This window comes from Grampus griseus (assembly GCF_964374135.1).
Source record: "Grampus griseus genome assembly, chromosome: 7".
NCBI lineage: Eukaryota > Metazoa > Chordata > Mammalia > Artiodactyla > Delphinidae > Grampus > Grampus griseus.
This window is the reverse complement of record NC_139001.1, coordinates 34,339,318-34,363,685: the sequence shown is the minus strand read 5'-3', so window position 1 is coordinate 34,363,685 and position 24,368 is coordinate 34,339,318. Positions and strand designations below refer to the sequence as shown.

Genomic DNA, 24,368 nt, shown 5'->3' with positions numbered 1-24,368 from the left:
GACATATAACCCAGCAATCCCACTACTGGGCATATACCCTGAGAAAACCATAATTCAAAAAGACACATGTACCCCAATGTTCACTGCTGCGCTATTTACAATAGCCTGGTCATGGAAGCAACCTAAATGCCCATCGACAGGCGAATGGATAAAGAAGATGTGGTACATATATACAATGGAACATTACTCAGCCATAAAAAGGAACGTAATTGGGTCATTTGCAGAGATGTGGATGGACCTAGAGACTGTCATACTGAGTGAAGTAAGTCAGAAAAACAAATATCGTATATTAACGCATATATGTGGAATCTAGAAAAATGGTACAGATGAACCGGTTTGCAAGGCAGAAATAGAGACAGAGATGTAGAGAACAAACGTATGGACACCAAGGGGGGAAAGCGGGGGGTGGGGTGGGATGAATTGGGAGACTGGTATTGGGAGACACATTTACACTAATATGTATAAAATAGATAACTAATAAGAACCTGCTGTATTAGAAAAATAAAATTAAAAAGTAAGAAGTTCAGACATGCATAGATAAGATTGCATGCTTTGAAAAATGCAACGAAGGACAATTTTAAGCTATGAAACTTAGGTAGATATAAAATTAACTCCGGGAAATCCAGTCAAAAGCCAAATAAAGCTGTATTTTATACTGTACAAAAGAAAATGTACATTCTTAATATATCTAGATACATCTAGGGAAAAAGTACACATCTCTCAAGAAACACAATATTTAACATCTTAGATATGTTTCTGCATTGCAGACTGTTAATGAATTTTATACATCTTTATTTACAATAACTTAAAATATTTTTTCATCTCTGGCAGATATTTACAAGGTCAACAGTGACTACATTTCACATTTCAACAATCAACAGCATTAACCAGTTCAGTAAGACAGTTAAGATAATGGCTTACATGCACCAATAAATATGATCTTAAATGTACGGTTTTTTCTCTTCAGTTCTGGAAAAAAATGAATGTTTTCACTAGTCCTAGTTTGAAAGGTCGTCAGTCAACAGAGATCATATTTTCTTCATGCCTAGCCTATTTAAATTTTAACCAGCACTATTCTCTGAATACTTGAGAAGTTTATACCAAGCAATAGGTTGATGCTCGTTAAAAGACAAACAAAAATGCAAGAGCTGACCTATACAATCTATATCCTTTTATGAAGCAAACATGTGCAAGTGGGATATTTCCTGTATACTTGTCCATTGTGACAGAGATCAGACTACCTAATGTTACAGCAGTAAAAACTTTTCAGAAATTGTAGCTCAGGAAAGCCAAATTATTATGAGAAAGTGGGGAAATAATCTGCATCATAAAAACTTTTCACTTAACCAGTTAAACTGAATGTAAAGCCAGCATAATTTTTAGAATAAGAATCCACTGTAGTTAATGAACTTACTACAAATATTTTAAAACCAACAAAGAATATTGAACATATCTCTCAATTCAGTTTGGATGATAAAACTTAAAAAACCCCACAAAAACCTACATTAGTAATTGTTAGAAAGCCAATCTTCTTTTCTAAGATAGCTGATCAACACATTCATTACTTTTTAATTACCCCCTGATATGAAAAAAAAATAATACATATAGCCTGCTTGGAACATCAGTTAATATACTGTTTTATATTTTCCCAAAAAATCATTATTTAATAGTTTAAGTAAATCCATTAGTTCTTATTAAGCTATACATTTAAAAATGAGCGTTTCAGCTTTCTGAACCCAATCCTGTTTTTCTGCAAAGAAAAAAAAAACAATACCCAGAGTGATCATGTACATAAATATGTAAACATACTGTTTTAGCCAATATCATATTTACTAGATATAACTGACATTGCCCATTTAAAAAGATACATTTCCATAATTTACCCAATTTTATTTTTTAAAAGTCACAATATCATACAATATGCCAATTTTAGGAATTCCTCCCTCCTCCTTTTATTTAATACTGCTGAGCAGAATCCTCAGTCTGAGTTAAGGAGACATGAAAATGTGCCCTAAGAAATAATATTTGGACTTAACCTTTCACTGGTACTTTTGCTGGAAGTATAAATGTTGACATTTTACCAACATGATAAGAAAACCTCAAATGGAATCTTGTAAGTACTGTATATCTGTTCCAGATGGAAGGACATTTCCCCCAGGGCTAGAAATCAATCCTTTATGTTAATGGGGCCTCATTCCTTAACAGTTAGGTACTCCGAAATTCATATTTGGTTAATACATTTTCTTTGGTAAATTTTGTAATTTATGAAGATGTGAAGAACTTCCTCTGATATAATTAACACGGCACTTTTGACACTCAAATACAGCAAACCAGATTGATATCAATTCTGTAGTTGGGGATGGATTGTCCAATTAACTTCATTTTCTTTGAAAACAAAAGACTTTCTTTTTACTAAACCTACCTCCAGGTATGCAATTATGAAAAAAAGACTCATTTATACTTTAAACTACACCTAATTCTAATTTTGGGGGTAAAATCTATATTAAACACAATAGCATAATAGCAGACATCCGAATGTGACTTAATTTGTAAACAATTTCTTAAAATCCAGAAACAAAACATAGAACTTACATATCTGTACTATGCTGCCAGTTATTTCACATCATTCCCAGCTTTGTGCTAATGTCTATCCTGAACTGTTTGCTCTTGTGTGTATTTCTCATGTGACTAATGGCAAAGACTACAAAATACTGAAGAGATTGAAGTTAACCAAAATTCTGTTGTTGTGTGGTCAGGTTCAGAAGGAATGTACCTACATGGGCAGGGGAAGGTTGGATGATATGACTCCTCTAATTCTAATGGGTTGAGATCACCACACAAATTTCTGGCACCGCCAAAAATCTAATATAGTTTAAGTGCACATTGGTTGACTCTTTGAATAATATTTCCTATGTATGTTCAGTGCCAATGATATACCCATTAGGTACACAATGCAGGTAATACTAAAATTTATGTCTTACATTTATCAACATAACCACCTTGGCAATGGAAAGTTGTAGCAATCTGGTGACTCATGATTTTTTTTTTAGCATGTTAACAGTTTTACACTGCATTTCATCTTCTTATAATCTGGCAAATATTCTAATATTTAGAGTTTAAGCTATCAATTATTTCTAATTGGTTTGCAATTTGTTTCTAAAAAGCACTTTAAAAAAATTAAAGTATTACAAATAAGTGTCTCAACCGACTTCGTGGTTTGAAACATGACAATAATCATTCAACTTGAAAGAGAAAAAGTCTCAGGTTCAGACTGTTTAACATAGCCATAGTATAGAAAAGTTGCTCTGAAATTCTTGTAGATTTTCTGACCACTGGCATGGCCTTTAAACATTTTTAAACTGAAAAACAAGTATGTAACTGAATACTGATTTAAAAAAAAACAAAACCATAAACCTCACTTTGTAATCTAAGATCAGAAATGGAGAGATCTTCCTTGCCAGTGTTTGTATAAATAGTGTACTACCCACTAAAGACAGATACTAGTGTTTCTATTTACAAATGAATATGCAGAGAAGTAAATGACACAACTGATTGTCAACAAGTACTCAAAAAATGGACCCATACTAACCTATCCAAGTGAGGCAGCAAAAACACCTCACTTCATTAAAATAGTCACAAAAATAGTGCAAACAAAACAATCTGAAAGAAGTTATTCTCAGTATTCCAGTGTCTAATAAATAATTATAATTACTTTAAAACTACTAAGTGGAGTTTGAGAATGTAGGTTGGAAATATTGAGCTTATATAGCTGAGACTACTGCAACTAAGATATTTTATCCTGTATATACACTTTAAATGACATGGTCACCATTCTGTTATGGAACCGTAAGCTTCACACTATATACCTTTTTCAATTACATAAGGAAATATTGCTGTTATCTATCTGCTCTGGGCACAAATAAGGTCCAATCTCTTTACATTAGAAATTGTGGAATCAAATTTATTTAATCTTTACTTTGTAATACTCCACTGTGCAATACAACTAACTTGCCATGTAGGTGACTGTGAAAGCTGGCTGATTCAAAAATTACTTAAGATAGCTAGAAACACTGATCAAAGTCATTTCATTGGGTTTATTTTTGCATTTAAATAAATCCCCAGAAATATAATCAACTATAAAATGGCAGCATTCAACTGCTATGTGGCAGAAAATAGTAAGGCATAAATTAGAATAAGAAAAATGTATCTATCCTTATATCTGTGGTATAGATACCTACATTTCCAACACTTCCCCATCTATGTTTACTACTCTACATTTTTTTCTGGATTTAATACCTTTCTTCACATGCTGTATTCACCAACTACTAGACCAGAACTGTAAAGAAGCTACAGAAGTGGAGAGTGTTACATTTACCATAGGACAAGTAAAAGGAGGCAGTGGGGTGTTAATACGCATTCAACGGGAGACAGGAGTTTAATTCTGGCTCTGCTTCTTAGTTATGTGACTCTGATCACATTACAACCTTTCTGAGTCTCAGTTTCCTGAGGATGGATATGGAGGGGTGGGTGCTGGGAGACTGGCTAGATTATCTCTACAGGCTCTTTAGCACAAAAATTCTGATTCTATAATAAACAGGCACAGGAGCGTCATCAGGAGGGTAAGAATGGTGGTAGGGGTCAGGATTTCAAATTAGAACCATCAACCCCCTCCAGATTCTCAAAATATTTTTATATTTAAAAATCTTACTTCCAAGGTAGCTTTCACTTTACACTTGGTTTGTTCTAGAACACGTAAATGTTCTAGTAACATGATTTCAAATTAATGTCATAGGGAAGAGTTCCCAAAGCTTTCAGATATTTCTTTGTATTTTTAAATCAAACCTGGCATAGATGGCATCAATCAAATTGTTTTTTATAGAAAACAAGTATTTTCTCCCTAACTAGCTTGTCCATAAATGGAAGAACTTTTTAAAATGGAAATTAGGAAGTATAGAAACAAAAGGTTGTTAAAGGATAAAGCATGAATATTGCTGGCATATATTTGTAACAGCTGTATATCTGAAAACTACTTTACATTAAATGCCAATAAATAATGCAAATGAATATCAAAAATCTCTTAGAAAATGTGACTATGGTTTATGACTGACTCATTCCATTTTAACTATATCTTGCACAGGAAATCTGTTCTAAGACCCCGAATGCAAAATTTGAACTAAATGAAATGTTTCTTCTTTGGGGCCAAATTATATCACTTAAAAGAATGGAACACAAATGTTAGAGGATCATGAAATATTAACAGCTATGTATATGTACAAAATATATACGAATACACATAGAAATAAATGAAATTCTCTAAGGTGAAAGTTTTTCAGAACCAACTTTTCAGGTATAATATAAGATTTCTAACAAACCAGAGGGAGAGCTTATTATATTTATTATAGCCTTTGTTGTAATCTGGTATTATTTGGTATTTTTTTGTGCTTTAACTAAAATCATGCTAGATTTAGATGCCAATAAATGCACAATGTGTTGAATTAAAAACAACCCTTCAGTCTCTTAAATCAACCAGACATTTCTGCCATAAAGTGACTGATCTCCAGCCATGGCCAAGACCTCACCCCCTGGTAAATACAATGCTCTTTTCCTTTCACACCTGAAACTCTGTATGTTACAGACCTTTACACCTCATTTATTTTGTTGCTTTTAATTCATTTACCTGACATCCCTTAAATTAAAAGAAGTAAGGGATATCTAAAATATTCTTTGTGATTTATACATATACACACTATACACACACACACACACACACACACACACACACACACACACACACACACATATATACACAATCAACAAATCTCTGTTTATCAACTTTTAGCTTTCCCCCGGACTTTGGCAATGTTGTAGGTAATAGTTCAGGTTCTAGTTTTCCATTTTCATGTGAGCTGAAAAATATTACACACCACCAAATTCAAACAAGCATCTCACTGTTCTTATAAAGATTCTAACAGAAAGTCCCTTACAAAAACCTCTTACAATAAAAGGTGGGGGGGGGGGATGGGTAGATTTTTAGGTGTGAAAAAAACAAGAGGCATTTTTCTGGTTATTTTATTTATCAAAATCTATTGTAATTTTAATCAGTAGAGATAATATTTTAAACTTTGTTAATTAGGAGAATACTTGCTTTCTATAAATTCAGTATATTTTTCTTTCACAACAATAAAATAAAAATGTCTAAATGTACAAAGCACTAATCACTCTGACATACTGTGTGGAAGAATGTATAGCAGTTCAAGTCACAATACACTGATTTTCAAAAACCAATATATTTTCTTCTATTTCAATCAAGCATTAGAGCCTGAGACCCAGAAAAGGTCATAAAGAAACCTTATCCAACCAAATCAGAACTAAAAAAAAAATTTTTTTAAACCAATAATGCACTTTTGTAGCCTCTTAGTACAATTACCAAATGCTACTTACATACATTCAACATCTAGCTTACTGGCATGATTTTTTATAAAAATGAGAAACTTTTGCAGATATATGATTAGAAGGTACACAAATTGCATTACATTAAACACAAAGGCAGTGTGGTCCTTTTAGGAGAAATCAAGTCAGTACCCCCTGGTAGAAATGTTCTATAAAAATGTGTCACATTGAAGCGTCAGTGTTTTCAGCCAATTATCTGTCCCTGATGTATTTCCTTGGAGTATATGATCTATCAGGACTTCAGGTTTCTTAATCCAAAATATCTGACTGAATTTAGGTACATCTAGAAAGCAGCTGAAAGGGTTTCTCCAATAGTCTGACATCACAGAAAGTGGGTTGAGAAATCCCTCTCTTTACCTGAAGACGTACCTGTTCTACTTCAGTCATCAACAGCTCACAAAGGAAAAGAAAAAAAACAATCAAAACTTCCCCTCACACACAATCCCACACAAGCTAAACAAAAACTACCCCCTCCCCCCATAAAACCCCAGCACCAAAGTGTCAATCATTCCTGGGAAATAGAACATGCCCCTTGGATTCTCTGATTTATTAGCTGTTCAAACTTGAAGGACAGAAATGACCTTATGTCCTTGGGGGGAGGAGGGAAGACATGTTAATAATGACTATAGAGCCATTGAGAAAGTGCATTATCTATTACACAATCAACTTAGAGCCCTGTCCTCCAACAGAGGTGGCTACAACTTGATTTAAATGCCTCAGTAATTGAACATTGTGTCCTCGAGATAAAGGAGATGGGGGAAAAAAGAGCCACCCTCGTTTTAATGAAAAAGTGCAGCAGTCTACCACCTTTCCCCATGCTTCTCAAGAAAATAATTGCACAGACTCAGAGAAGTCCAAAGTCATAGCAGAATCTCTGAGGCACTCCTGGTTAAGAGAGAAAAAATATGACCCAGTAATCTTCATAGATTATGAGAACAAACCCGTTTTTTTTTTTTTTAAACAAAAGCTGAAGAATCATTCATAGGGATCATATACACCATTTCCTCTAACATAACCTCAGTCTCACAGTGTTGAAATGGGACCGATCAGCCTACGATGGATTGCACTTCACCCAAGGAGAAAGGAAGGTGTGGAAAACACAAACATTTTCTACTGCTTCACAAACACATTTACAAGGAATAGGTGAAGAGAAGATATAGGAAGGAGGGAAAAGAAAACCTTATTGCTGTTTCCATACAAAATACAGTATGAAGATACCTAAACTAAATCAAATCTGTTTATGATGACCAATATTTTCACAAGTGGGATGAAGTGTCTTCTTGCACATGAAATGTTCAGTTGAGAAGGTAAGCAGAAAGATGAGAGAGGATGTCAAGACTACACCTGGGATATTAGCTGCATATTGAAACTTGGGGATCGAGACTGCTTGGTTAAGGGAGCCCCTGGGCTGAGGAGCTCTTTACCTTCTCCAGCTTGACCTAGCCGGTCTTCCTGCAGACTGACAGTTGAATATCGATTAGCATTGTTAGCTGCTAAATTAGTAACACCCTCAGTGCCAACCCCAATGCTGGTACTTGCTTGACTGCCATTTACATAGTCAAACGATTTACTTGAGGAAGCACTGGCTGTCCGGATTAGACTTATACTATTAGTTTTTGGCACCACCTGGCCAGCAGGCAGGCTCAGGTGTTTCTTCATCGGCGTCAGCTCAATTGAATCTACACTAAGATCAGTTGGTTGCTGTACATACTGCCTGCGAACTACTGAATCTCGAGGGCTCTCACTGGATTTGATAGCAGAAGTTGTTTCTTTATCCTTGGCTGAACGCCCAGTTGCTACTTTCCTTAAGTTTCCCCTCTGAGAAGAGGAGGATGGTTTGGTCCCAATTGGCTGGCTGCTGAGGGAAGCCCCTGATGAAAATCCTTCATCTGCATCATTCAGGTTTACCAACTCCTCTCCTCCATTTACACCCTCAGCACCTAAAAAACAAATCAGACAGACTCAGCAATAGCTAAATTAAATAAGAAGTAGCTGTGAATAACAACTCAACTGACCTTATCTCCTAGGTAATGTTTGCTATAGGTCAGCAATGGCCCTTGCTATCAACACTTCCCCTAAATAATTTAGGGGAAGAAACCTTAATCTAGAATTCTAATGTTATTCATTCTATTCATTTAGCTTTAATTAGGCTAGCTTTTGTAAAACTATCCACAAACAAACCTAGCATACTATCAATATTTAGACACACAAAACAACTTAGGGTAAAATACAACATTTTGTTACATAAATCTTTATGATACACTTTGTCAATTTGAGGTGACCATATCTATTTAAAAAAACAAAAATTTTTCCTCATATCTTCCTTAACCTATCATAAAATAGAACTTACAAATGAGACCCCCTTCTAATTTCAGTCACCCAGAATAATGTCAAAAACTCATCCCCAAACCCTTTTTAACTACAATGAAATTTTATATTTATTCAACAGCTAAGTGCTTCTAAATGGCTTTAAAACCTTTAACATGGAACTAGTACATTTTCTAACTCTAAACTAAAAACTCTAGATTGCTTCCAGTAACTTCATATTCACATTCTGTCTTATGAAAATCTCTACTCACTGGTTTCCATATTTTCTTGATCGATTAATGTGAAAATATTTGATTATCAGAGAGCAAGGGTAGGGAACCAGCAGGGATACTGAGGAAGAATTTTTACTATTTTATAATATATAAATAATATATACAATAATTTTTATATGATGTATTTCTATAATATTTTTTAGTATTTAGAGATATATTATTGTCGGGATCACAAAATACTATAGTGTCTCATTATGTTTCATGCAGAAACTGCAGTTAATGAAAGAATCCTTATCTTGGGATTTTGTAAGAAAGGAAGCATATATAATATATTTAGCTTGGGGTTTCCAGAAAGCCCAATTCTCTTACTGAAAGTATGATCAACATTCTCTTAGAAAGTAGAACATTTGTTTCTTTCAAAAACTGATAGCAGTTTGCTACCTTTTAAATATGTTTACCAGACTGTAAGAAAGTTAAATCTGAATCTACATACAGATATCAATATTATAGTTAAGGTAAAATGTTAGGAAAAAAATCTGAAAAAACATTACTTTGAGATACAAGTTACCTAAGTAAAATATACATGAAATAGTTAAACACAATCTTTATTTAACACAGTACCTGAAAAAAATAAAAATGTTTTCTCATATGCATTAGTTATTTCTTTGCTTCAAAAGAATAATGAACTAGGCTATCCTTAAAGCAAAAGGCATCTTGTTATTTCCAGCAGTTTAACAATCTTTATTCATCATGCAAAGCCATATGAAAATGCAGCTGACACCACTTCTCTCAACCCCTTCTTCAAAAGAACCGTATATAATATACAGCAAAACAAAAACTTTATATTTATATGACATCATCTTAGCAATTATTTACAATTACTCTAAAGAACTCCACAATGCCCAAGAAAAGACAGTTACTGGTTCAGAATTAATATCAGTAAATATAAAACTAGGAATGAACAGAAATGTATCATTGGGTATATATATGGTTAGGAAAGGAGACTGAGAGACTTAGTGCTAGCTTCTGAATCTTGCCACATGCAGATCTGACGCCCAAGCGATATGGCCATAAAGAGATGATGATAACATAAAAACCACCATGCAAGAGAATCTACTGATATTTTATATACTAAGAAATGCTATTTCAGTATAGTGGAACACTGAATATACTTTAATCATAAGCGTTGTCCTCAGTTTAGTAATAACTTTAAATTCAGCTTTTAAAAGTCACAACATAAAATGTTACTTCACAATCGGGATAAAGGTAGGTGATGGGCTCATATTCTCCCTTCAATTTCAACATATAATAAATACAACTTTAACTGTAAAACTATTTAAAACCATTAGAAAACATGTTTTCTTTTCCTTTTTTCTTTCTTTCTTTTTTTGGCTGTGCCACACAGCTTGTGGGATTTTAGTTCCCTGTCCAGGGACTGAAATTGGGCCCTCGGCAGTGAGAGCACAGAGTCCTAACCACTGGACCACCAGGGAATTCCCTTCTTTTTCTTTTAGAAGACCAATTATTGATGCTAATCCAAAAGCTCCAGAAGACTTCAGAATTACCAAAACTTTTCATAGGTTTTAGCAATTTCCATATTTCTGTTTAAAAAACCTCAAGGAATAAAAAGGCAATTGTGTCTAACAACTTTTTTCCTTTCTAATTTTCCCCCTGGGTGATAATACTATTCATGATCCAAAGATGAGGCAACCAAAAAGGATTTTTAATGAACTTTTCTATTTATGTCTGCCTTTCCTTATAAATTAGCTTTTACTAATATTGATTTAAAGCTACAATTAAGCTAGATTAAAAGGGAAAATAATTTGAGAAATTTCAAACACACCAAAGGGACTCATTCCTCTTTCTTTGTGGCTACACCCCACCCTCACAAAGTGAAATTTTACCAGTAATAGGAGATATTAAAATAGGATGTTTTAACATTTAATAGGATATTTTAAAGGAATTCTATTTTGATTTCTTTTTCAAAGTGTATGACTTATGATTAACAGGAAGAAATGTTTCTACCTAATCCCATACTTTTTAGAATTTCATCAAGTGTTAATGTACTTCCGTTTAGCACAAATACTCCAATATTCTAACAATGGTAGTAGATACACGTCAAGTGTCTCATTTAGGCATCAAGAATGTGGAGAAATAGACTGTTGTTCAATTTAGGCCAACTCTGAATTCGACATCTATTCATATACTTATTTTTATGCATTATACAAGATAAAACTGACTCCCAGGGATAACATAAAGAGATACAGAAGAACGAAAAGGGAAGGCTGCGTCTTTCACACGATTCTTTTCATAGCACCAACTTCTTTGTGTCCCTAGATCATGCACATGCAACAATGTTAAATGAAGTAAGGCCAATCTGGGCAAATGGGCAAGGGAACAGAGGGTAGATTTAGATTCTTACTGAGCATGCTCAAATTTCTAATGCACCAAAAAGCAAGAGATTTCCCTAACGTGGAAGGTAACTGCTTCATGTATGTTTGGTCTTTAAATTAAGTAAAAATATGTAACCTATTTTAAAACTTCTTGCTATATTTCATAAATTAGTGTATAGCTTCCATAGCAGCAATATATTAAATAATGAAAAACTATCAGGCCACAGTTCCCTCTTTCACAAAACCACCTTCTATGGCATCACATGTAAAACTGCAAATACTTTCCTATCAGAGAGAAGTATTCTTTTCCAGATAGTGGTCATGGGTGTGGTGGCAGGGGAGGGGTAAAAAAAATTCTCATTTGAGATACCCACACTGTAGAAAAAAGGATCTGCTAGGATTTATAACCTCTAAATAATACATTTCAATTCTGTTTGGGAGCTTTATAAGGCAATCATTATTTACAATAAATGATAAAATGTAGTGTGCACCAGGACAGCACATTTATAGAGGAAAGATGTCAGTAGTTCACTAGTTAGACCCAGGCAACCTGACTCAACGATTATAAAAAGCCAATCAATACTTGTTTATTCTGTTAAAGAGATAAGAAATTCTTGTTAATTGACCACCCTGGGACTAGAGACAAATCAGCTGGCTCCACTTTAGTCCAGTTTCTCAAAGATAATGTGTTAGTGCTTTACAACTCTCCTCACATATTTTCAAAAGAATACATTACTATATAAATGAAATTGATGCATACTGACTAATAAGGCTCATGTCCATTGGGTGCATTTTTCCTTTCCTGATGTTAGAATAAACATGCTCAGTAATGAAAAAATCCCAAGCATTTGCAGACCTTTTGGAGACAGGCCTCTCCCTTGTTAGTAGCCATGCCAAGCTGTTCTTTAGTTACACAGGGATGCAGACTCCAGGCCAGCACAAATGGTAACTAAAGATTGTACCTGACCTGGTGCTAGCCATATTGGGGGGGGGGGTGCACTTTGCAAGGAGGAGCTAATATACCCTGGGGTAGTGGAAACACACACTAGAATGGAAAGATGTTCTGCTTGGGGACAGAGAGCCAGGATCCTTCTCCAGCAACTGCCTCACTGACTTTTGCCTCCTCATCTCTGTCCTACCCTCTGTTGTGGCTGCTGCTGAGTTGGGCTCCGGTGAGCCGTGCTCAGGAGTCCTGCGCACCAGCACCTCCCCCTCTTGCACACGTTTGATCCCTAGGTCAGTGGAGCCGTGTTGGATCGGGGAGCCAGGAATACTCGAGTCAGCCTCGTTTGAGAAGTCAAAGCCATCTGGGATTCAACATATAAAATTTTAGTGCTTTTGTGCTGCTCTATTCTTTTCTGAGCATTTTGACCCAGGCAGATAAGAGAATGTATATATGGATATGATATAAACGCAAACATTACTTATATAGTTACATGTGTGTGCACAGCATGCACACACATAAGGTAGCAGATGAATAATGTGAGGTTTGCAAATGAATAGGAGAGAAAAATAGAGATCATTAAAACGGCAATTAATATCTCTTAGGCAAGACAGCTTGACTATTCAAGTACCATACGCCTATGAAATACTGCTGGACTCAGCACTTATATGAAAAGAAAAAGAAAGATAAAAATCAATTCTTTTGTGGATGGCTGTATTATACCATTAGTTTGGCCAGTTATATAGTTTTCTCCCACAATTCTCATACAGGCACCTTTTTTCCCAGTATGGTAACAGGCTTACAGAAATTTCTTTCCTATTGTTATTACTAGTTCAAAAAAAGACAAAAATTAACTTGATCTTATTTTCTGTTTTAACATTCATAAAGCAGTCTAAATAACATCTTCCTGCTTTATAAAATATATATACATATTTATATTAAAATGAATTCAGGTATTTAAACCATTTTCTAGTGCTATTTTTAACAACTAAACAATTTTACTGTAATTACATAAAGTACTATAATATCATGTGCTAATATAGTCTGTAAAAACTTACTTTAATCCATGAGTGGGCTGTAGGGATTTCGTACTCACCTTCTCTCCTCCATCTATGGCGACGGATTGAAGCTGTTGTAATCGCAGTCCGAGAAATCCTCGGCACTGTTGGAGTGACTTCGACTTTAAGTACTTTCTGGCCTTCTTGTGAAGAATCAGGAGCATCAAATGGTAATGAGTTTTTCATGGCATTGGCAACCTAAAATGATAACATAAGTCTATATATATTTACACCCAATATACAATTTATGCTTATTTTACACTTCATGTTTCCCTACTTTTTAAAATATGTACTTAAAACATCTATTATAAAATATACAAGCATAATGTGTCAGAAATGTCTGTATCTCCACTGGTGTATATTCTTTTAGGCAGGCTTTAAAATGAGAATTCATTTAAAATAATGTGAGTCACACACCCCCATCGATTCCTTGAAGTTGTTGACTTTCAAAGAGAAAAAACACTCCAAAGAAAGAAAAAGTGTTTTTAACATTTGAACCCTGATATAAGAAAATTTAGAATAAGTTTCTGATTATTCAGATGATAAATAACATGCAAAATTTAATCTATAATAAAAAAATTAGCTTTGTTTCCATGAGGAGAAATTTTCCCTAAACACGTCTGGCATTTTGTTCCACCACTTTCTGTTCTCCATGGAGGAGAGTGAGATATGTGCCTGGAGAGTAATCACCATTGTGCTCCATGTTTCCTGATTGGGTAGTCCTAATCTAGCAAAGACCTTAAGCTAGAGGACTGTTTGCTCCCTCCCTCTCCACTTGGAAAGGACAAGTGAAATGCAACAACCTGGATACCTGTGCCTGCTCTGCCAACTCAAACCTTCTCTCCAGTGGGCTGTTCCAACATCCAGACGAAAGTGTAGGGAGTGAAGTCTTTCAATCTAGCCTTTATCAGCAATAAAGATGATGCTTGCTTTTCTATCTACCAACTATTTTATCTATATCACCGGGCTCTATTTTAGAGAAAAGGAGTGTTACTCACTGGGTCCCTTGGAGACCCCTAACAATAAAGGATTATTCTAGAACTACAGATTACTAATCTCTCTACTTATATTGCCTTGGAAATGCCACCTCTAGTTAATTTATAAGACTTACAAGGATAAAAGTATGAATTTAAAGAGTCTCACATGCATGGTCTTATTATCATGATATAATTTTTTATCTTGTTGTCCATTTGTTTTTTGGTGTTCTTTTTGGCTGCACCGTGCAGCTTGTGGGATCTTAGTTCCCCAACCAGGGGTCAAACCTGGGCCCTCAGCAGTGAGAGTGCAGAACCCTAACCACTGGACCACCAGGGAATTCTCTGTCCATTTGCTTTACAGTAACCTTTAGGGTTAAATTAGGGATGCTGACATGAGGAAAAAAAATTCAAATATGAAAGAATTAATGTAAATGTTACTTCAATAAATTTATATTTAGCTTAAGATATAAAAAATGATATGAAGAAAATGGCTTTAAAAATTGTACTCTTAAATTGCTGCAAGTAAAAATACATAAATAATATTTTAAAAATACCATTATAAAATACTACAAAAAGCTTAGAAAACACAGAAAATTGCAAAGAAATAAAAACTATCCACAGTTGAATCACCTAGACAACTATTAGCATTTGTTTTGTTTCCTTAGTCCTGTCTAGATTTAAAAAATAGTTGTATACTGCTTTACCACTTAACACAGCTAAAATGAATTTTCAAACATATAACTTCATCAAGTAAATAACATAACTTAATCATTCTCTGCTGTAAAATGTTTAGAGTTCTGATTCCTTTGCAATTAAACTAACATTGATCTAGTGTTCACAATACTTAAAAAAAATTTTAAGTAGTTTCTTGGGAAATGTTGCTAGACATGGGAAAGAAAATACGCACACATTACCAAACTGCTTCTGCAAAGGGATGATCAGAGTTGTGTCATACTGTTACTGGTAACATAGAGAATGTCTTCCTTACTCTGCTACTGGATGTTCACATTTATTTTTTGATTGATCATTTATCCTTTGGAGACATATTTATTTTGTGGAAGAGTATGAAATTTTTATATAGAACAAAATATTAATTGGCTTTTTCGTCATGCCTGTTGATAATATTTTTCTCAATTTGTGTACCACATATTAATTTTGGTTTTAAAAAACTGATGGTTTAGGGAATATCCGGTGGTCTAGTGGTTAAGACTACACACTTCCATTGCAGGGGGACATGTGTTCAATCCCTGGTCAGGGAACTAAAATCCCAGATGCTGCACAGTGCAGCCAACGAATCAAAACAAAACAAACAAACAAACAAAAACTGATGGTTTAGAATTCAGATGTTTATGTAAGGAAAAAAAAAAATCAACCTTTTTTGGTAATGTGTCACCATCACTAAAGCTTAGAAAGTCCTTCCTTCTCTAGAAATTTGAGTAAATATTTATAACTTTTCTTCTTTCTTTTCTTAAAGGATTTTAAGACATTTAGTTCTTAAATTTATCTGAACTTTATTTTGATATGTTATAAGAGGACAGGATCTAAACCAATTTTGTTTTCTCTCCAATTGTTACTATGGAATAAATCTCTTTCCCTCAATGATTTAAAATGCCTCATATATTACATATTGAATTTTAAACCTACTAGTGCCCTTTTCAGGCACAGGAATGTTTAATAAAAACTAAATATAACAACTTACCAATAACGGTTGAGAAAAGAGTTCTAGCTGAGCTCTATAAATGATGTCATCAAGGACTTCCTGGCCAAGGTCCCATTGTCCATTATACCTATGGAGAAGCAGATTATTTACTATCTTTAGAAAATATCTCTAATTTTCAATAACCATCTTTTCTATTCTTCTATTATTTTGGTTCTGTAACAAGATTTTCACGTTAATTTGTGCATCATTTCATTTCTTGGTTATAAGAACAAAATGAAGATTTCAATACTAACATTTAAAATATTTTACAGGACTTCCCTGGAGGCTCAGTGGTTAAGAATCCACCTGCCAATGCAGGGGACATGGGTTTGAGCCCTGGTCCGGGAAGATCCCACATGCCGCAGAGCAACTAAGCCCATGTGCCACAACCACTGAGCCTGCGCTCTAGAGCCCGCAAGCCACAACCACTGAAGCTGCATGCCACAACTACTGAAGCCCGCGCACCTAGAGCCCGTGCTCCGCAACAAGAGGAGCCACCGCAATGAGAAGCCCGCTGCAACGAAGAGTAGCCCCCACTCGCCACAACTAGAGAAAAGCCAGTGCACAGCAATGAAGACTCAACACAGCCATAAATAAATAAATTCATTAATTAAAAAAAAGAAAGTCATGAAACTTTCTAAAAATAAAATATTTTACAGATGTCTCTACATATTAATTGGTTTTTATCATGTGTTGATATTTAGGGTGATCTATTTAATGCATTCACGAAAACCTGGGTTATGAACTACGTAGAAAGACATAGAGTTCCATACAGAAAACCTGACAGTTTTTAGTCTTCAATTTAATGATTACTTATATTTTGGCTATTTTAAAAGTACTGAAAGGACTATGAACAATTATACATCAACAAACTGGACAACCTAGAAAATGGATAAATTCCTAGAAATATACAACCTACCACGACTGAATCATGAAGAAATAAAAATCTGAACAGACCCATCACTGTACCCACAGGAGATTGAATCGGTAATCAAAAACCTCCCAATAAGCAAAAGTCTGGGGCCAGATGGCTTCATGGGTGAATTCTACCAAACATTTAAAGAAATAATACCAATCTTCAAATTCTTCCAAGAGTGAGCACTTCCATATTCATATCACAAGGCCAGCATCCCCCTTATACAAAAATCAGACAAAGACACTATAAGAAAATTACAAGCCAATACCTGATGAACATAGCATAAATGCAAAAATCCTCAACAAAATATTAGCAAACTAAATTCAACAATTCACTAAAAGGATCATACACCATGGTAAAGTGGGGTTTATCCCTGGGATGCAAGGATGGTTCAACATCTACAATTTAATCAATCGTGATACACCATATTAACAAAATGAAGGATAAAAATCACACAATCATATCAATAGATGTACAATAAGCATTTGACAAAATTCGAAATCCATTCATGATTAAAAAACTCTCAAAAAAGTGGGTACAGAGGGGATGTAGCTCAACATAATGAAGGCTATACATGATAAGCCCACAGTCAACAACAAACTCGACAGTGAAAAATGGAAAGCTTTTCCTCTAAGATCAAGAACAAGGATGGCCACTCTCGCAACTTTTATCCAACATAGTACTGGAAGTTCTAGCAAATCAGAAAAAAAGAAGTGAAACTGTCTCTATTTGCAGATGACATGATATATAATACAGGTGACCCTTGAACAACTTGGGCTTGAACTGCACAAGACCACTTATACGTGGATTCTTTTCAATAAATACCAACTACAGTAATACACAATCTGTGGTTGGTTGAAGCGTAGATATGGAAGGCTGACTTTAAAGTTATACTCAGATTTTCAACTGTGCAACTGGCACCCCTAACCCCTTTGCTGTTCAAGAGTCAACTGTAGAAAACTCTTAAAACTACACCAGAAAACTGTTAGAATAAACAAATATGGTAAACTTGTAGGTATAAAAGCAATAACAAAAATCTACTGCATTTCTTTAAAAAAAAAAGAGAATCCCCCAGTGGTCCGTTGGTTAAGACTCTATGCTTTCATTACTGAGGGCGTGGGTTCAATCTCTGGTCGCGGAACTAAGATCCCACAAGCCACGCGGTATGGCCAAAGAAAAAACAACAAAAAACTGCTCTTTCTATACACTAATAATAAACTATCAGAAAGGGAAATTAAGAAAATAATCCCATTAACAATTAAATTAAAAAATACCTAATAATAAATTTAACTAAGGAGGTGAAAGATCTGAGCATTTTCTTAATTGTGCACTTATGATTTTTCATATAATACCTCAATGAAAGAAACTGAAGAACACACAAATAAATAGAAGGATATTCCACGCTCAAGGACTGAAAGAACTAATATTGTTAAAATGTCCATACTACCCAAAGCAATCTACAAATTCAGTGCAATGCTTATCAAAATTCTAGTGACATTTTTCATAGAAATAGAGCAAACAACTCTAGAATTTATATGGAACCACAAAGGACCCTGAATAGCCAAAGCAATCTTGAGAAACGACAAACCTGGAGGCATGATACTTACTAATTTCAAACTGTATCACAAAGCTTTAGGCCTAAAAACACACAGAGATCAATGGAACAGAATGGAGAGCTGAGAAATAAACATATGCATATATAGTCAATTAATTTAAACAAATATGAGAATATAAAATAGGGAATGGATAGTGTCTTTACTAAATGGTGCTGGGCCACGAAACCAGCTTTACAACAAATGCTAAAGGAACTTCTCTAGGCAGGAAAACACAAGAGAAGGAAAAGACCTACAAAAACAAACCCAAAACAATTAAGAAAATGGTAATAGGAACATACATAATGATAATTACCTTAAATGTACATGGATTAAATGCTCCAACCAAAAGTCATAGACTGGCTGAATGGATACAAAAACAAGACCCATATATATGCTGTCTACAAGAGACACACTTCAGACCTAGGGACACATACAGACTGAAAGTGAGGGGATGGAAAAAGATATTCCATGCAAGTGGAAATCAAAAGAAAGCTGGAGTAGCAATTCTCATATCAGACAAAATAGACTTTAAAATAAAGACTATTAGAAGAGACGAAGAAGGACACTACATATGATCAAGGGATCAAACCAAGAAGAAGATATAACAATTGGAAATATTTATGCACCCAACATAGGAGCACCTCAATACATAAGGCAAATGCTAATAGCCATAAAAGGGGAAATCGACAGTAACACAATCATAGTAGGGGACTTTAACACCCCACTTTCACCAATGGACAGATCATCCAAAATGAAACTAAATAAGGAAACACAAGCTTTAAATGATATATTAAACAAGATGGACTTAATTGATATTTATAGGACATTCCAGCCAAAAACAACAGAATACACTTTCTTCTCAAGTGCTCATGGAACATTCTCTAGGATAGATCATATATATATATATATATTTTTTGCAGTACGTGGGCCTCTCACTGCTGTGGCCTCTCCCGCTGCGGAGCACAGGCTCCAGACGCGCAGGCTCAGCGGCCATGGCTCACGGGCCTAGCCGCTCTGCGGCATGTGGGATCCTCCCAGACTGGGGCATGAACCTGTGTCCCCTTCATCGGCAGGCGGACTCTCAACCACTGCGCCACCAGGGAAGCCCCATAGATCATATCTTGGGTCACAAATCAAGCCTTGGTAAATTTAAGAAAATTGAAATCGTATCAAGTATCTTTTCTGACCATAACACTATAAGACTAGATATCAATTACAGGAAAAAAAACTGTAAAAAATACAAACACATGGAGGTTAAACAATATGCCACGAAATAACCAAGAGATCACTGAAGAAATCAAAGAGGAAATAAAAAAATACCTAGAAACAAATGACAATGAAAACACGATGACACTACACCAAAAGCAGTTCTAAGAGGGAAGTTTACAGCAATACAATCCTACCTCAAGAAACAAGAAATATCTCAAATAAACAACCTAACCTTACACCTAAAACAACGAGAGAAAGAACAAAAAAAACCCCCAAAGTTAGCAGAAGGAAAGAAATCATAAAGGTCAGAACAGAAATAAATGAAAAAGAAATGAAGGAAACAATTGCAAAGATCAATAAAACTAAAAGCTGGTTCTTTGAGAAGATAAACAAAATTGATAAACCATTAGCCAGACTCATCAAGAAAAACAGGGAGAGGACTCAAATCAGTAAAATTAGAAATGAAAAAGGAGAAGTAACAACTGACACTGCAGAAATACAAAGGATCATGAGAGATTACTACAAGCAACTATATGCCAATAAAATGGACAACCTGGAAGAAATGGACAAATTCTTAGAAAAGCACAACCTTCTGAGACTGAACCTGGAAGCAACAGAAGATATAAACAGACCAATCAGAAGCACTGAAATTGAAACTGTGATTAAAAATCTTCCAACAAACAAAAGCCCAGGACCAGATGGCTTCACAGGCGAATTCCATCAAACATTTAGAGAAGAGCTAACACCTATCCTTCTCAAACTCTTCCAAAATATAGCAGAGGGAGGAACACCCCCAAACTCATTCTACAAGGCCACCAACACCTTAATGCCAAAACCAGACAAAGATGTCACAAAAAAAGAAAACTCCAGACCAATGTCACTGATGAACATAGATGCAAAAATCCTCAACAAAATACTAGCAAACAGAATCCAGCAGCACATTAAAGGATCATACACCATGATCAAGTGGGGTTTATCCCAGGAATGCAAGGACTCTTCAATATACGCAAAGCAATCAATGTGATACAACATATTAACAAACTGAAGAATAAAAACCATATGATAATCTCAATGGATGCAGAAAAAGCTTTTGACAAAATTCAACACCCATTTATGATAAAAACTCTCCAGAAAGTAGGCACAGAGGGAAACTACCTCAACATAATAAAGGCCGTATATGACAAACCCATAGCCAACATCGTTCTCAATGGTGGAAAACTGAAACCATTTCCTCTAGATCAGGAAGAAGACAAGGTTGCCCACTCTCACCACTATTATTCAACATAGTTTTGGAAGTTTTAGCCACAGCAATCAGAGGGAAAAAAAAGAAATAAAAGGAATCCAAATCAGAAAAGAAGTAAAACTATCACTCTTCGCAGATGACATGATACTATACATAGAGAATCCTAAAGATGAAACCAGAAAACTACTAGAGCTAATCAATGAACTTGGTAAAGTAGCAGGATACAAAATTAGCGCACAGAAATCTTGCATTCCTATATACTAACGATGAAAAATCTGAAAGAGAAATTAAGGAAACAATCCCATTTACCACTGCAACAAAGAGAATAAAATACCTAGGAATAAACCTACCTAAGGAGACAGAAGACCTGTATGCAGAAAACTATAAGACACTGATGAAAGAAATTAAAGATGATAGAAACAGATGGAGAGGTATACCATGTTCTTGGATTGGAAGAATCAACATTGTGAAAATGACTCTACTACCCAAAGTAATCTACTGATTCAATGCAATCCCTATCAAACTACCACTGGCATTTTTCACAGAACTAGAACAAAAAATTTCACAATTTGTATGGAAACACAAAAGACCCCGAATAGCCAAAACAATCTTGAGAAAGAAAAACGGAGCTGGAGGAATCAGGCTCCCTGACTTCAGACTATACTACAAAGCTACAGTAATCAAGACAGTATGGTACTGGCACAAAAACAGAAATATAGATCAGTGCAACAGGATAGAAAGCCCACAGATAAACCCACGCACATATGGTCACCTTATCTTTGATAAAGGAGGCAAGAATATACAACAGAGAAAAGACACCCTCTTCAATAAGTGGTGCTGGAAAAACTGGATAGCTACATGTAAAAGAAGGAAATTAGAACACTCCCTAACACCACACACAAAAATAAACTCAAGATGGATTAAAGATCTAAATGTAAGGCCAGACACTATAAACATAGGCAGAACACTCTATGAAATAAAGCATAGCAAGATCCTTTTCGACCCACTTCCTAGAGAAATGGAAATAAAAACAAAAATAAACACATGGGACCTAATGAAACTTCAAAGCTTTTGCACAGCAAAGGAAACCATAAACAAAATGTAAAGACAACCCTCAGAATGGGAGAAAATATTTGCAAATGAAGCAACTGACAAAGGATTAATCTCCAAAATATACAAGCAGCTCATGCAGCTCAATATCAAAAAAACAAACGACCCAATCCAAAAATGGGCAGAAGACCTAAACAGACATTTCTCCAAAGAAGATAGACAGATGGCCAACAAACACATGAAAGGATGCTCAACATCACTAATCACTAGAGAAATGCAAATCAAAACTACAATGAGGTATCACCTCACTTGGGTCAGAATGGTCATCATCAAAAAATCTATAAACAACAAATGCTGGACAGGGTGTGGCGAAAAGGGAACCAGCAATTCTCCTTCTGTTATATATCTGAAGGAAACTAAATCACTATCTCAAAAGAATATCTGCACCCCCATGTTCACTGCAGCATATGTACAATAGCCAAGACATGGAGACAATCTAATTGTAAATGGACAGATATATAGATAAAGAAAATATGGTGTGTGTGTGTATATATGTAATGTATGTGTATATATAGTAATGTGTATACATACAATTATATACACATATGTGTAAGTATATGTACGTAAGTGTATACATACACATATATATACACACGCATATATATACACATACATACACACAATAGGATATCATTCAGTCATTAAAAAAAGGAAATCCTGGGACTTCCCTGGTGGTCCAGTAGTTAAGACTCCACGCTTCCAATGCAGGGGGCCTGGGTTCAATCCCTGGTTGGGGAACTCCCGCATGCCGCGCAGCACGATCAAAAAAAAAAAAAAACAGAAAAAAGAAAGGAAGGAAATCCTGCCATTTGTGACAACATGTATGGATCTTGCGGGCATTATGCTAAGTGAAATAAGTCAGACAGAGCAAGACAAATGCTGTATAATATCATACTTGTGGAATCTAAACAAACAAAAAAGAACCCAGTAACTGAACTCATAGATACAGAAAGATTGATGGTTGCCAGAGGCAGGGGTTGGGGGGTGGGCAAAAATCGTGAAGGTGGTCAAAAGGTACAAGCTTCCAGTTATAAGATAAAATCCTGCGATATGATGTACAGCATGGTAACTATAGTTAATAATCCAGTATTGTATATTTGAAAGTTGTTGAGAGAGCAGATACAGAAAGTTCTCATCAAAAGAAAAATATGTAACTATGTGTGGTGATGGATGTTAACTTGTGGTAATAATTTTGCAATATAACATATATCTAATCATTATGTTGTACACCTTTAACTAATTCAGTCTTACATTTTAATTATATCTCAATAAAACAATCGTCTGTTATTATATAGCTTTCAAATAAAATGTGTAATTCATTTTTTAAAAAGTACTAAAAAAGAGAGTTCGACTTGCAGACGAAGGCGGCAGCCACGCACCGCATCCACCCCTCCTGCAAGCCCGCAAGGCGGTGCGCCCAGCCCGCCTGCCCTACCCGCCGCCTGTGTTCGTTCGCCTGAGGAAGCCAGACAAGAGTTCACTGATGCACCCATTCCAGTGGTGTAATGGGTTTTTCTGTGGCCTGGGACTGGTGAGCACCAACAAGTCCTGCTCGATGCCACCCATCAGTTTCCAAGACCTTCCCCTCAACATCTACATGGTCATCTTCGGCACAGACATCTTTGTCTTCATACTCAGCCTCATCTTCTGCTGCTATTTTATCAGCAAACTCTGGAACCAGGCACAGAGCAAACGATATGGATATAAAGTTGTGATGCTTAAAGGTGACGCCAAGAAGTTACAGTTATATGGGCAGACCTGTACAGTCTGTCTGGAAGACTCCAAGGGGAAGGATGAGCAGGGTGTGCTCTCATGCCAACATGCCATTCACCACAAGTGTCTGGTGAAGTGGCTGGAAGTACGCTGTGTCTGCCCCATGAGTAACAAGTCCATTGCTGGTCCCTCAGAGGCCACCCAGAGCATCGGGATCCTATTGGATAAGCTGGTGTGAGTGCTGCCTCCATACCAAGGCCTGGGGAAGACCTCTAGCCTCATGGGTGCCTGGTCCTTCCGCAAAGCCGCAGTGAACAAGACTGGTGGGTGGTGATGGGCGTGCTCACCTGGAGGGGCGGGGGTGCAGGTCTGGTCTTCCAGCATCAGGGTGAGACTAGACTTGCCCACCTCTCTGCTTCCTGAAGCCTTCTTCCCTGCTACTCAGTTTTGATGGACTTGCCCATCAGGAACACTGTATCCTGGTACTGGACTATCTGCCTGCCTTGTCCCTGCTCTGGGAAA

The 24,368-nt window shown here is 35.7% G+C and overlaps 2 protein-coding genes across 4 annotated transcripts in view; one reads left to right on the top strand and one right to left on the bottom strand.

The window, feature by feature from the left end:
• Positions 1 to 723: 723 nt before the first annotated feature.
• The window catches only part of HYCC2 (hyccin PI4KA lipid kinase complex subunit 2), a 72,957-nt gene continuing 49,312 nt past the window's right edge, over positions 724 to 24,368 (bottom strand). For 2 of the 3 annotated variants that reach the window (XM_082657868.1, XM_082657870.1), the window contains 4 exons: positions 16,061 to 16,148; positions 13,423 to 13,582; positions 12,523 to 12,690; positions 724 to 8,390 (listed from right to left, as the gene is read on the bottom strand). In XM_082657868.1, coding sequence (XP_082513994.1) covers positions 7,789 to 8,390; positions 12,523 to 12,690; positions 13,423 to 13,582; positions 16,061 to 16,148 — 1,018 coding nt within the window. In that variant the 3' untranslated portion in view covers positions 724 to 7,788. The remainder of the gene's footprint in view (positions 8,391 to 12,522; positions 12,691 to 13,422; positions 13,583 to 16,060; positions 16,149 to 24,368) is intronic. The other variant, XM_082657869.1, reaches the window with a different exon arrangement.
• On the top strand, positions 23,617 to 24,084 carry LOC309824738 (RING finger protein 122-like; the record flags this gene model as incomplete). The annotated part of the gene is made up of 1 exon (XM_082657871.1): positions 23,617 to 24,084. The coding sequence occupies one exon, from the start codon at positions 23,617 to 23,619 to the stop codon at positions 24,082 to 24,084; it is 468 nt and encodes a 155-aa protein (XP_082513997.1).